Consider the following 14,671-nt stretch of genomic DNA (forward strand, 5'->3'; position numbering starts at 1 on the left):
AGCAGCCATTGGTAGCCCCAAGTGAGCTCATTGTTAGTCCAATAATGCAGCTGTAGGGGAAAGTGTAGAAAAACTTCACTGTAATGAAAGTAGTGCCTTGATACCAGATGTGACGAAACTGGCCCATAAATCTAGTTATGTGCAAACATGAATGTGCAGGGTGCAGACTTATTTCATCTGTAAGATTTGACCTGTTTTACGATGGAATTTCAAATGAAGATTAAAAGCCTGTCATCTCCTCCATCCTTGTGACTACTGATGATAATTGATGGTTTTCTTATTCATCATGTAAGTGTCAGAATTTACTGTATTCAATGAGATTGAATTACATAACTTCAAAATAGCAAGTTCAAAGTGAAGGTGGTTTTCATTCAGATTTCAAACGTGTTCAAACACACTTCATGCCGCAGGCTGTAAAGAATCCTACTTATTGCTGTAATGTTCGGCCATTATCACATCATCTTTAGAGAGGAGTTTATTTAACTATGACCTTTTTTTCCTGACCTGAGTTTCTATTATTTGGTCCAGCTTATTTATATCAGTTACAGAAATATAAATGTTGGAAATCTTTCTTCATGTAACCAAATAAAAGTCAACATTACTTTAAACCAGAGAGGAGTTATTTTCTCATAGATTGATTTTCTCTAATTGGGGTGGAGAAAATATAAATGCATCAGAGTGTAGCTGCAGATATAGTTCTGGGCAGTTCCTTTTCTCTTCACTGTAAATGTGAACCCATTAGAGGTGCCGACCCATCTGTCACTGTTCCCTCCATCTGTCTTTCTGTGTAAAATAATGTAACTGCAGTATACTTCAGACCAAGTCCTGCAGAGCTCAGGGAGTCGACGGGCTTTCATGCCACATCGTCACTGCATCATGGCTCCTTTTTACCGTCTCACATTTAACGTATTTCCTGACACTTAAGTACATAGTCTGTCACCAACTCCTAAGAACCATGTTTTCATATTTAGACCCGTCTCTCCAGGACATCTTTGACAGCACTTTTCATCCATAAAGTCTGTAGTTTGCTCTTTTCACCCCAGTGAAACGTCACCTCAGTTGTCCTCCTCCGCTGCGATGGCTGCATCAGAAACCAGACAGTGACGTTTCGCGAGCCAGAGGTTTAGTCAGAACAAACTGCTGGTACTTTTTGAAGCTCAGTGGGAGATTTGTGCTTATAGTCAGTCTTATTTCTTTGTTTAAATTAGGCCTGTGTCTTAAAATCACTAATGTCCCAGTGATTTATTAATGTTCATACTCTAATAGGCACCACTAAGCAGAAATACGATTACATGCTGTGGCTTAATAACAGTAATTACAATCCTGGTTTCAGTGTCATTAATCTTGTGTCTTCTTTCTGTGACATTAAGTGGAGACAAAATTTACTGTAATCATTCTGTATGTTTGGAATGCACTTTATACTTTCTAATGAGTCAAGTAAAAACTAAAAATATTGACTTTTTATTTGTGTAACAACTGAATAAAAACACATAAACAAGGCTCATCATAATAGCTTATTTGCACATTGTTTGGTTTGCACTATTAAATATTACCTACATAAATTTAGCAGATTAGATTTTCTTAAGCTGAATAATTGCGAATTGTTAAATTGAATTATGAAGTGAATTATAATTCTGAGTTTTCTGCATGTCCGTTTGTTTTTCCTGAATGAAAATAGTTCAAGTTTTGAGTCCAGAAATGATTTGAAGTTTGAGTTTATGAAAGCTGCTTCTGTGTGAGTTCTGCTCAGATTGATGTCTTTGTCAGTCAAAGGTGTTATGCTTATCTGTATTGTTGTGGTCCGTTTTAACTCCTTTGTACATGTGGACAATGTAAACAGTGTAAACCACCTTACTTATCAAAAAACACAGATAGCCTGAAGCTCAACAAACTTTATCTTAGACTCCTAACTGTCCTCGTCCTCCTTGCCTCTCTGTCTCGCCCTGCTCTCTTGGCCTACTTTGTCCAATCACAATATTATTTCATCATTTTCATTATCACTTCATCCTTTTCCCATGATGAGCTCGTCAAGTTGCCTTTGATATTATCAGGGGTTTATCTTGCAAACTGTCATGTCTATTTTGGTGTTTCCATCCTTCCAGCAGAGTTCAGAGACTCAACGTCAACATCCACTGAAGCAGTTCTGCTAGCGTGTGGTTTGTTGGATTGTGTTGCCTTTGGACAGAACCAGACTAGTTGTCTCCCCCTGTCTCTGCTCTTCATGCTAACCATCTACTGGCTGGAGTTTCATATTTGACTGACAAGTTATAAGACTCATCCCTTTTACACAAAAAGCACATTTCCCCAAAATGTTGACGTAATCATTAAAATTATGGTTATAATAAGCAGCTCTAAAAGAACTGGGCTAATTAAAATACATTACAAATTCAGCAACATTGTGATCGAAATATGACCCTGTATGCTAATGAATTAGTTGGAAAGGGTATGAGTTGGAGGAGCACTTGCGTGTTTTCATTACTAGAGACTTCTGCTCCAGAATTGGTCTTATATTTGGCCTTAGTTTTAGTGTCACAATGTGTGTACATCAGTGGAGCTAAAGAAATGACCAGGGGGCCGTGTGTGTGTGTGAGCGTGATGGGGAGAGGAAGACATCAATCAAAGCTCATTTCAGCCCCTCTCATATCTCTGCTAACCACACACATTGTAACACCACAAACAAATCCACTGCCATGGAGAGAGGGAGAGTTATAGAGAGAGAGCAAGCGAGGACAGAATTATAGAGAGAGAGAGAGAGAGAGAGAGAGAGAGCACTCTATTTATAGACTGTGCCTGGAGAGGAGGAAGACTGTTGTTCAAAAGCACACTGTGTGTTCATGATTTTGTTCTGCAGTACACACACTGCCACTCCAAAGACAGGGACACGAACATACAATAAATACATGCCAAACAAATGATATACCATGTGGGTGGTAAGAGGGGCCACTAATGGGGAAATGAAAGGCTGTTTGAAAGGCTGATGAGAGGAGGAAAATGATTGGTCCAATAATTGTCCAGAGGTAGTGTATACTTCATCCCTTTCAGCACCCAGTATGTGTGGGAATCATGAATGCAGGGCTGTCGCTCACTGAAAGCAACAATCATGGTTCATGACAGCTAATTCTTCCCCTCATCTTCCCCACTCATCTCCACAGCCTTCAGGCCAAAACATTTCTCCTCTCACACAAAATAAAACAAAGGCTGTAAAATACTATATTGTTTTACCAGCAGTTGGAGCCTGTACTGCTTACTCATCAGTGTGAGAAACACTTTTGTGAGGAAGACTAAAAGTATTTGCTCATTGGAGGTCTTAACTGCTGTCGCTGTAGAAGCAAAACAGTTTCCTGAAGGACGTTCGCTATCTATCCTGCCTCTCAGAGCTGGAATGAAAAAAGGAAATTGTTTTATTCTTTTTTTCTGAATGCTAAATCTATAATTGGTTGCAAAATTGACAGTAAAATGATGTTGCAAGAACTAATGTTGCGTGGGCAAGTGCACTTATGTACCTTATACTTTTCCACTGTCCTTTTGTCCTTCATGGTTTAAAATGTCGACATGCTCTGTATTATGCCAACACGTCCCAACTTTAAATATTTTTAAACTTTAAATGTTGACATTTTGATTTTGTTTTTAAACTCCCCAGCCTGGTTTTTCTTTTATAATTACTCTTTGGAACTGATTTTGGAAGGTCATTACTAAACTTGTCAGGATTTATTTCCAGTTGTCGTAAAAAAAAAAAAAAAGTTCCTAAACTAAAATGATAAATAATCAATAGGATGTAACATGTTTAATCCCCCTCTTATTTCAGTTTTTATGTTTTACTTAAATCCGTTAATTGCCTCCCAGTTTCATGCTGGAATTCTTTTTCTCTAACTCTTAAATAGAACGTGGAAAAGCATGTTTCCCAAAATGCTGGAAGTATTCCTTAAAGTACAACTGCAAAAATTATTTGAACCCTGATGGCTTCTTGCTCAATGCTAACATTTGCATACAAACCTCCCTTTTTGAACCGGCTGTCTCTTTAATGGGGGCTGGGTTACATGCATCAGTTATTTTCAGCACCTGTGGGTTGACCTATAAATAGATCGTGTGTGTATGTGTGTTTCTGTGTGTCTGTGCAGGCATGCATACACACAGACACACACATACACATACATTACCTTGCTTGTCCTCACCTCTGTGAGGGGTGGTGAGGTTTTGACGTCCAGGTGTTCTTTGAAGATTTTATGCACACAAGGTGTACGAGAATGCCGCTTATACACTCCCGTGAACACGAAACTTCAATCTCCCCTTGTTTTCTACTCATCAGTGCGTTAAATCAGCAGTTCACTTAATTTTATTTAGTTTTTGGTTTTGTTTGCAGAGGTTTGATCTCATTGACTCCAGGTTTTTTTGTCATTATGAAGGCAAACTTCTCATGTGAATGTCACTCCTTGTTATTAAAAATGTATAATATTCTCTCTCTCTCTTTCTCTCTGCAGCTTCAGACAACAGTCAGCGGTTTCAGGAGACGTGTTTTGCTTTTGCATTAACACCACAGCAAGTCCAGCAGATCAGCAGCTCAATGTAAGGTCCCTCTATCAACACAGGTTGTTGCATGAATAAATCATGAATGTACATGGTTTGTACATATTTGTGGTAACAACCTTGTTTCTGACCTTAAAGGGACATCTCTGGGACCAAATGCGACTTCTCAGTTCAAGTTCAGTTGCGGTTCTGCCTGTCAGAGACGAGCTGCCCTCAGGAAGACCATTTCCCACCCAATCTATGTGTGAAAGTCAACGGGAAGCCATGTAACCTGCCGGTGAGGAACAATGAAATCACCACGCAGTCCACCAACATAACAGGATGTAATATTTCAAACACTTATTTCTTTTATCCAGGGTTATCTTCCTCCAACCAAAAACGGTGTAGAGCCCAAGCGGCCCAGCCGGCCCATTAACATTACTTCACTGGTCAGATTGTCCACCACTGTCCCCAATACCATTGTAGTTTCATGGACTGCAGAGATTGGGAGGGTAAGAACCAAAACTTCTTGCAATTTCCTAATAATTTAAAGTTTTAATGCTTTTTCCAAATATAAATAATTTCTGCTTTTTTCTCCCTGTCATTGGTGGTCATGATCCCTTTTTAATCATCTTCAATCCAAATGTATTTGAAGTTCTTCAAAGCCCATCTTTATGTAATAGTAATATGAACCCCTTAAACTTAAAGGAACACTTTTGAGTTCATGAAGATCTTAATTAATGCAGCAGGTTTGGATCTGATTTATGGCGTATGGTGTGTGAAGGCAGAAAGCAAAGCTGAAACTTCATCTCAAAATGGGTGCACAGACTCAAAGCACCAGTTTTAAATTTAACGTCAATCTCGTGAAATACATGTGCACAGGAATCAGTTTACCACCCAGGATACGGCTTTTTCAGTCACCACTGTGTTAAGCTGGCAATTTCAGGACACTTAAACATTAAAGGGTGGAGTAAAGCAAGTAAGCAAAAGTGATAGAAGATGGATGGATAAAAATAAGTAGCAAAATAGAAATATTGTAATATTGGAATTTGACCCTGTCCAGTTAAGATGCAGAGTGACTGAAGTTTGAGGGCAACACTCACTGATTTAATGAATGAATGAATGAATGAAAACTAGGTCACATTAAATAAATTATTTTATTTGATCCAAACTATTCTTTTGCAATCCAAAACCATATTGAGGTTGGTGCAGCTTGGCCCACCATGTGCAGACATTCAGTAGAGGGCAGTAAAGGACTCAACTAAAAGACCAGTGACTGAAATCCAGCACGAGAACCAAACTCTCTATAATTGCACCAGACCTGACACGATACTGAAAGTATTACCTTGCACATATTTACATTATCGTGTGACCTCCTGTTTCCAAAGAGTTACTCCATGGCAGTGTATTTGGTGAAGCAGCAGTCGTCCACAGTGCTGTTGCAGAGACTACGAGCAAAAGGCATCAGGAATCCAGACCACTCCAGGGCACTCAGTAAGAACCAGTCTTTTATTTATAAATGTCCTGATCCAACAATCCAGATCAGTATCAGGGACAATATTGAATCATCCAGACATGACTGAGAGGCGTTTAACACAGTTTTACTCTGATTTCAGTTTTTTTCCCTATAGCTTCCTTTGTAATTTGATTTTTCTAATCACTTTTCCATATTACTTCCACACTTCCCCAATAACTTTTGTAAAAAAAAAAAAAAAAAAACAAGCTTCTGTTTCTAGTCTTTGTATGCTTTTCAGTCATGGTGAGTGACTCACAAAACTGCAGCACTGACCCCAGACTGACTTTTACACTTCAAAGTGTAATCAGTAATCAATATCAGTTAGTTAAATTGTTGTTTCCCAACACCATAAAAGCAACTTGTTTGTGTGTCTCGTCCTTAGAAACCCAACTCAGATATTGACTGGAGTTTGTTTTTAGCTCTTTCTATTCATTGCTTTTCATTGAAAGCCCACCGTGTCGTTTTTGTTCATTAAAAAAATCAGATAGTGAAAGATGTTTTTATCCACCAATTATTCTTTACTTTGGGTTGAAATACTTGTAAAGTATACTCTGCTCTGAGCTACGGTGTCTTATTCAAGTCTGTCCTCATAAGCTCTTCACCCAGTCAGATGACCAAATTGTTTCCTGCTTGCAGTGAGAAAGTGTTGCATTATGAATGACGTTTCATATATCTGTCTATATATATTTTATACTGTGGGAGGTTTTGCCAGAGGATTTGGGTAGAGGGAGGATTTAGCATGTGGAGCTTCATTTTTTACCTTTGTTTGAAACATGCAGTAAAGAAGAAGCAGTTTGAAATTAACTGAGCACATTTATAAGATGTCTGTGTTGCCTCGCTCTGTTCTGCAGTCAAAGAGAAGCTAACGGCAGATCCAGACAGTGAAATAGCCACGACCAGCCTTCGAGTGTCGCTGCTCTGTCCGGTAAACATGCTCCCTGCTCTTTAAGCCACTGTTTGGAGATTCATTCATGCCCAAACATGTCCATCCATTCTTCTTTTTGCTTTCCTTATCTTTGAGGATGAGTCATAAGGCTATACTGCACACAGCACCTTGTTGAACACATGAGCCTCCTTGTCAATTTGTCTTATCAGCCCCTATTTGGATCCCATTTCTCTTTTTCCATGAGGGTTTGGCATGCTTATGTCATTCATGCACCCCACACGCTTTCCATCCCCTCTGAACGTGTGCATGTGTGTTTTTGTGTATGCGATCTTCATGCTCTGGCAACTTGTGTGCACTCTGCAGCTGGGGAAGATGCGGCTGATGATCCCGTGCCGGGCACTGACATGCTCCCACCTGCAGTGCTTTGATGCCACGCTCTACATCCAGATGAACGAGAAGAAGCCGACCTGGGTGTGTCCCGTCTGTGACAAGAAGGCCCCCTATGAACACCTTATCATTGACGGGTGAGTCATCCATTGCTCACTGACCGGTAACCTGCTTCAGCAGTTAGGAAACAGTGCAAATGATCTTCAGCAAATTCAACCCAAACAAGTATGAACACGTCTTCATTCAGCAAAGTCAATTTTGATGCACAAAATATCTTGCATGAGGCATGAGGGCGACGTTCACCTGGCCAAGTCAAAATCTGGCAGATAATTCACTATAAAACCACAACATGTATTTTTTACAACGAGGGTTTTATATGAATTAAACAAATGAGATATGATGTGTGCACCAGTGAGTTTTAGAAATGGAAGGTGGATTATGATAGTTTTGGGCATGTTAACTGTTTCCCTTCCATTCCAGTCTTGGTCTAAGGTAGCCCACTGTTGGTTGCAGCTTCATATTCAGACATGCGATTCATTTTGTAGCTTCTTATCCAAAGCTGATAAATGCTAATTATTAGCTTGTTTTTTAACTAATCATTTAAACCAATTGAGAAACCATCTCTTGGTTATGAAAGGAAGGAACAAACCAGTTAAGTTTGTAGATTCTTCACCTTGAAAATTTTGCTTTTAGGCTTATTTAAATTCTCACTTAATTTTCACTTTTTCGACTGATAAGAATAACCTTTTAAAAGCATATTCCTGATTTTGTCTTTCTCCTTGGAAATAATTGCATCAGTCTATAACTTGATCAATTCGTCTTGACATGTCTAGCCCTTTGAAGCAAGCAGGTCACTCATCAGATGCATGAAAATGTTCCTTAAAACTTCTCAGACCACTCTTATCGGTTTTCAGTATGTCTCAAAGACTCATGTTGTTCACTCAGGCACATTTAAAGCCAGCAGGTGGTGAGAATTGGATGTAAGACAGATGTCTCGGTGTAGTGTTTTCTGCAGAAACACCATCACAGCACAGTCTTGTTTCCCTGTTGGGAGTGGCTTTCATATTTTTTTTTCACAGTTTTGAGTGGAGACCTTTTTCAAATGTGTTCAGCCTTTCTTTGAAAAATACCAATTTCTGAATGCATGCATGCGTGTGTGAGTATGTGTGTACATTTTAGATTGGTTTGTGTTTGATGTTAGTCTTTGTTCTCAGGCTTTTTGTAGAGATCCTCAACAGCTGCATGGACTGTGATGAGATCCAGTTTAAGGAGGATGGCAGCTGGGCCCCCATGAGGTCTAAGAAGGAAGTGCAGGAGGTTTCTTCTGCTTCTTACAACGGACTGGATGGTGAGACCAGGCATCGGGGATAAGAGGGGTCAGGGTGCAGTTAGAAATCAGAAATGTTGCTTGTGCAGTGACGCAGTATGAAGATGCTGAAAGGGATGAAATTAGGATTAAAGAGAAGCGGGATGGCACTTTTATCCCCCCTTTGTTGGTACATTGTCAGTTTTAATGTGGTGAAGCATCACTCATAATGCCTCTGAGTAAACTGCCTGTCTCCATGGTAACAAACATACTATATCTCACTTGAGAGCAGGGGAGATGAGATGTGTATATGTGCATTTGAGTATGCCCACATGACTCAGCTGTCCTTTTGTTGGCAGTTTTTTCTAATGAGGGAACAAACTATTAAACTCGTCTATCACTGCTGCTCTCAAGGTTCATGTCGAACGTCTGGAGGCTCCGCAGATCAGCGGAGCGCCTCCTTGTCCAACCATGACAGCGACAGGAGCAACGGCAAGAAAGTGGAGGTGATCGACTTGACACTTGACAGTTCCTCAGAAGACGAAGGGCAGGATTCGCCGCCTCTGCCGCCACCTCTGCCACCAACACCGCTGCCTCCTCCAGCCAAAAGGGCATGTCCATCTATGTCCCCAACCTCGCCACCCATCGTCAACAAAGGGTCAGACACATTTCACCTCCACACTTGTTTAGAGCTTTTTTACATGTGGAAATGAGGCTCTTTTTAGGTGTTCACATTAATAGTTGCGTCTCTGGATGTTTAATGATTCGTGACTTTAACCTTTAATCTTCTTCTGGCTGTTATTGTTCAGATGTTTCAAGTTGTTTCAAGCTCATTCGAAGGCAAAGCACGTCGTGTGATTTATCTGATAAATTTAACATGAATAAAATATGTAATTGAAGGGAACCCTTTATCTCTGAACCTTCTCCTCTGTTTCTGCCCTCAGGGTGTTGAACCTGCACCACCAGGCCTCTCCTGTGAGCCGTACTCCCAGCATGCCAGCGATGGACAGCAGCTATATACCTCCAGTCCCCCCACTCATCCAAGACTACAGACCCTACTACCACACCCCAAACGACCTATCGGGTAAAAGCAAACTCATGAAGATTCAAGATGATTTGGAAATAATTACTGGAGCACTTGATTGCTTGAAATAGCAAGTAGGATTTAGCATAAAATTTTTATACGTAATACATGTGTTTAATTTTCATTGTATTGGTATCAGGATTCATCCTTTACCAAGCAGAGTCATCTTTACATCAGTGATATCGAGAAAATAAATTAGGAAGGAAATGCAAAGGGGAAAAGGTAGAAAAAAGGCACCAAGGAGTCTAACTAATCTACTCCATCAACCTAACACACCAGAGTCCCACAAGCATGTTCACTCACGTTAAACTGTAGAGTCTTACAAATGTATTAAATGTCAAGAGTCTCTTGGGATTTGAAGTTGAATGGACACAGTTCATTTTCCGATTTAACATTTCTCAATAACTTTGTCATTTTGTCATTCACACTGCCATCCCTCACAAATTATGGGAGGCATCTGGGGACATTTAGCAACAGCAGAGCATGTGGAATCTCTTAAATTGAATTAAACAATGAGTGGTTTGTTCTTGTTCACCAATAACTCTGCCTTTATTTGATTTCCAGAGTTGAACTTCTTTTCTTTTCTTCAAGGTGACAATCATCAGGTACGTACCACAGTGAATTACTTTATGCTCTGACTTTTACAGTAAAAGCTCCACAAACATCCTCTTTGCAGTAAACAGAAGAGCTCAAAAAGACCAAAACAAAAACATTTGATTTGTAGCATGGAGTGGAATGGCCAATGAAATGTTCCACGGCCTGCTGGGGCATTGTGTTCCTGTCTTCAGTGCTGTAGTCTGTGTCCGCATAGACTATTTAAAAGAGACACAGGAGTGAGACATTTGACAAATGATGGGTGTCAACTCCGCAGTTGCTGTTGGTCTGAGTTCACTGAAGCAGTCAAACGTAAATACAGACATCTCTTTATGTCAGATATCTCCATCATTCATTCTGCTGTTATTTTTAATCGTCCGTTTCTCCCAAATTACATTAGACATTTTATCATTTCTCTGTTCAGATGGTTTTGGTTTTGAGGCTTCTGCCACCACCCAAAACAGCGAGTGGGATGGGTTTTCACATGTGGTTCCCAAAGTATTGTTAAATGACCTTACAAAGATTTCAACAGCAGCTATGTTACTGGAATCAAAGTCCCTTTCGTTGTAGTTGGATATAAGATTCAAGGTTTTCATTGAGCTTCTTTCTCCTGTGAAGGTTTATCAGTGTCTTTTCCTCTGGAAAGGCACTGCTCTTACATTTTTTTTAAATATCATGTTCTTTAATACCATGAAAATAGCAGCACTAAAGTACAGAGGCAGAAATCAGATGTAGATTTCTCAAAACCCAGACAAATAAAAACAAAATCAGTTTCACCGTACGCTGAGTATCTGTATTTTTGCAGCTTATCTCCAAATGAAATGTGAAAATTGTCCTCTGGTGGTGTCTGTGATGGCGTCATTCATTGGGTACAATCAGAAAATTATAACCGGAGCTGCATCCCTGGGGCCCTGTTCATTCTAGTGTTTTCAAATCTGGAGCCACATTCATTACGTATCTTATCTTTGATGCTACATTGCACAAAATGTTCTGAGCTCGTAGTTCCCCCTTTCAACCTTCCCAACTTTCACTGGAGAAGTGAGAGGAGGGAGATAAGGGGAGGAGGGGGTTGTCCTTGTTGCTATGGGTGACATCAGCTTCACGACTCATTATATCTCAAAGTGACAGGTTGACAGATGACCTGTCTGTGTGAATGAGTATGAAATAAAATATTCATCAATACACAGGATGAGGAAGAGCAAATTCAATATTAATATGTTAATGTAACTAAATGAAATGTTTTGATGGAGTTAATCTACATATTTCATCAATTGAACGCTGAAATCCAGCAACATTGTGAGATCACAGTTGGTTATTCAATTATTGCAGCTGCAAAATATTTCATATTTTCTCAATAAACCATCTAACAAATTTGATATTGGCCTAAACAGTACAATGTGTTTAATTAATAAATCTGCCATCTATGTTTCCGCTAGTACAGTGATGTGAAAACCATCTCATCAGCTGTTGTTACGTATTTTTCTGCCATGAGGAGGTTGTTCTTATCTGGTTATTGCTGTTATCGTGTTGAAGTTGATTAATGTCCTGTTATTTACAAGACATACTCGCAGCCACTGGATGATTGTGAGATTTTAGTGCTGCCGTTTTCTCGGCAGAAACGGCTGAACTAAAATCTGTGAAACAGTGTCACACTGTGAGATGAATCAAATAAAATCCTGCTTTGTAGTTTGTGTCAGACCGTGTGATATCGGTTTAAGTTAAATAATTGAATAAGGGCTCTACGCTGTGAATAAAATAAAGTGGCAAATGACAGCAAAGGCACATCATATTCCATTTTGGAAATGAGGCAGGACAATGTACAAGCTTTGGTTCTTGGGAATAGCATATCTAGAACAGAGGAGGAGGAGAGCAGGAGTGTGGACCTGGTCATGCTGAGGGAAGAGGGTGGGCTTTTTTAATCTCCAAACTTAATTCCAAATTTTTTATGCGTAGGTTCATGTGTTGCAATAATTTGGTTCATTGTAGCAGCAGTAGCATCGTGAGAATTTGCTCCCTGTCAGTGGGCGTTACTCGTAGATTGGGAATGACTGCACGAGACTCAAGACTGACACATACTGTATTTCAGGAGCTCAACGCAACTGAAATACTCCCGACTAAACAACACTTCCTCTTCTCTCATGTTTTTCAAACTCAGCATTACAACATGGTGATGGCGGCAGCGGCCGCCGCTTCAGCCTCAGACGACCACGAGCTGCTTCTCAACCGCTTCCTGCCCTACAGCACCACCTCCTCCTCCGCCTCCCAGCTGTTTCTTGACCAAACAGGAGGATCTTCGTCCACTTCGCTGTCTGCGCCAACCAACGGGGCGAGCAGCTCAGGCAGCACCAGCAGCCTCGTGTCTTCCAGCAGCCTCCGTGACGCTCACCCCACACATTCGTCGACACACTCGGGCTCACACTCCTCACACACACACCCCGGGGTGGTGGCCAGCCGGAGCAGCACCGAAGCAGCAGTGGCAGCTATTTACGGTGGGATACCTGATGTTATATCGTTGGACTGACTCAAACAGAGTCAAGACTTCACTTTGGGTTCATGTACAATCCAGTGACGAGCCCAAAAGGAAACTGTTTGACTGCAGGGTAAATTGTTGCTCCAGAAAATAAGCCGAGTCACTGAACGTTTATGGAGTCACAGTGACAAAACTGCCTCAAGAAGAGCACTAATATTATGAGTGGGTAACAGGCCTGAGGGGTCACTTCACTAGACTGACCTGAGATCAGTACTGAGTCATCAGAGGGGTCAGCTTTGGACGGGGACATGGTGCTGGTATACTGACGTCAGATCAGAAACTTGTCCAGCAGGTGAACCCACGTCACTGCTACATTGGTACCAATCTGGCACAAACAGCAAAGACGCTACCTGAGCAAAAACACAAAGGAGGATCCCGCCCCCCCCCCCTTTTTTTTTTTTAACAAAAACAAGAAGTGGCACCATGTACAGAGAACAAAATATATTTTCCTCTTACTTTTGTATGTTTTAATTGGGACATTTTCAGTCTAGTATGCTGCTTCTGTCACTGTCTTAAAGAGGAGGACTGAAGTTTTGTTGTTGTTTTTTTCACAAAAGCTTTTACCAGCTTATTGCCATGTGGTTTCCTTTTTCTTCTCTTTTAGTGCTGTTATCTTTTACATTTTCAATAGTTTTTTTCTCTAATAGTAACCCAAATTCCGTGTCTCCTTTCCCTTCCTCTTGAGCTCATTTTAGAAGTCATGGTGTATTATTTCTCTATTCAATGACAAGAACTTTTCAGATCCTGAATTTACAGTGTACTAATAATTTTATTATGCTTTTAAGTTATGTATGATATTTAAACATTTTGTATGTGTGTATGTATATATATATATTTACATATATAACATATATATATACATATACATATGTATGCATTCTCTTTGACCTTCAGGTTAATGGGCTGAATAGAGTGTAAGAAATCAGCCATTAATGGGTTTCAGTTTTTTAACTCCTTGATTTGAAGCTCCCTACTAGGACTCCGACGGCATAGAATATTTACAAATGGAGACTTTTAGAATATTTATACTTGTAAGTAGATTAGAGTTTTGAGCTGAAAGAGTTTTTATTTCTTTTATTTAAAAAAAATTCACAATGGCAAAAAAAACAAAAAAAAACAAACAAAACAAAGTATGGTACAGATGAAAATGATGACAGTAATCAGAGTGCAGTGGAATCTGCTTGTTGCCACAATGTTTTCAGACAGCTGTGTCCGTTCATCTCTTGTTTTCTCAGTTTCATCTTTTTTTTTTTTTTTTTTTTTTGTTTGTTTGACTGTTAAGAAAAGGAATTATGATGGAGGTCAAACTGTTGGCAGCATCAGGCCTTTTCCAAAGACAGGCGTCCATATGTGCCAGCTGCACTGGGGCGAGTGACCAAGTTTAAACTAGTGCCTGTTTGTGTGCATGCTCCACAGCATGTTTGGGTTTGATTTTTCAGACTCAAAAGAATGTCTTAACTGGTCAGCCACAACCTTGGCCCCATCTCTGTTTCAGCAGTTTTGAGAAAATTTGACCTGTGAGTGATATTTTTAACTGTCTTGGGAGTTAACTTTGGGAAAAGCGTAGGGGAGTGTAAACAGGTTTTTCGTGCCACAGTGAAAGGGGGGCTGATTTTGGCATGCCAATTTAGACTAGGCACAGGACCAGCTGCTTAAAAAAAAAAACAAACTAACTAAAAAACACATACCCCGTCTAAAAGGTAAAATCCCTAAGAGATAGTCAGTGTAGGATTTGGAAGTGTGAAAGCGAGGCGAAGGTTTCAGAATACCTCCATGTTGTTGCCATTCAGCTCCAAACACAGGGTTTGCTCATGAATGTATTGTGCAATTTTAAGAGCAGGCTCACTTTTGTTCTTGGCTTCTTT

At 40.1% G+C, this 14,671-nt stretch overlaps 1 protein-coding gene across 3 annotated transcripts in view; it reads left to right on the forward strand.

Annotated features, from left to right (window-relative positions):
- Positions 1–13,186, forward strand: part of LOC115040931 (E3 SUMO-protein ligase PIAS1-like) — a 48,451-nt gene extending 35,265 nt beyond the window's left edge. For 2 of the 3 annotated variants that reach the window (XM_029498088.1, XM_029498087.1), the window contains exons 3-13: positions 4,479–4,563; positions 4,663–4,801; positions 4,881–5,015; positions 5,892–5,997; positions 6,871–6,944; positions 7,269–7,429; positions 8,507–8,640; positions 9,013–9,256; positions 9,543–9,682; positions 10,247–10,287; positions 12,432–12,797. In XM_029498088.1, the coding sequence (XP_029353948.1) occupies positions 4,479–4,563; positions 4,663–4,801; positions 4,881–5,015; positions 5,892–5,997; positions 6,871–6,944; positions 7,269–7,429; positions 8,507–8,640; positions 9,013–9,256; positions 9,543–9,682; positions 10,247–10,287; positions 12,432–12,797 (1,625 nt within the window). Of the gene's footprint in view, positions 1–4,478; positions 4,564–4,662; positions 4,802–4,880; positions 5,016–5,891; positions 5,998–6,870; positions 6,945–7,268; positions 7,430–8,506; positions 8,641–9,012; positions 9,257–9,542; positions 9,683–10,246; positions 10,288–12,431 lie in introns of all 3 variants that reach the window. The other variant, XM_029498086.1, reaches the window with a different exon arrangement.
- Positions 13,187–14,671: the final 1,485 nt, after the last annotated feature.

This window comes from Echeneis naucrates, chromosome 3 (genome assembly GCF_900963305.1).
Source record: "Echeneis naucrates chromosome 3, fEcheNa1.1, whole genome shotgun sequence".
NCBI lineage: Eukaryota > Metazoa > Chordata > Actinopteri > Carangiformes > Echeneidae > Echeneis > Echeneis naucrates.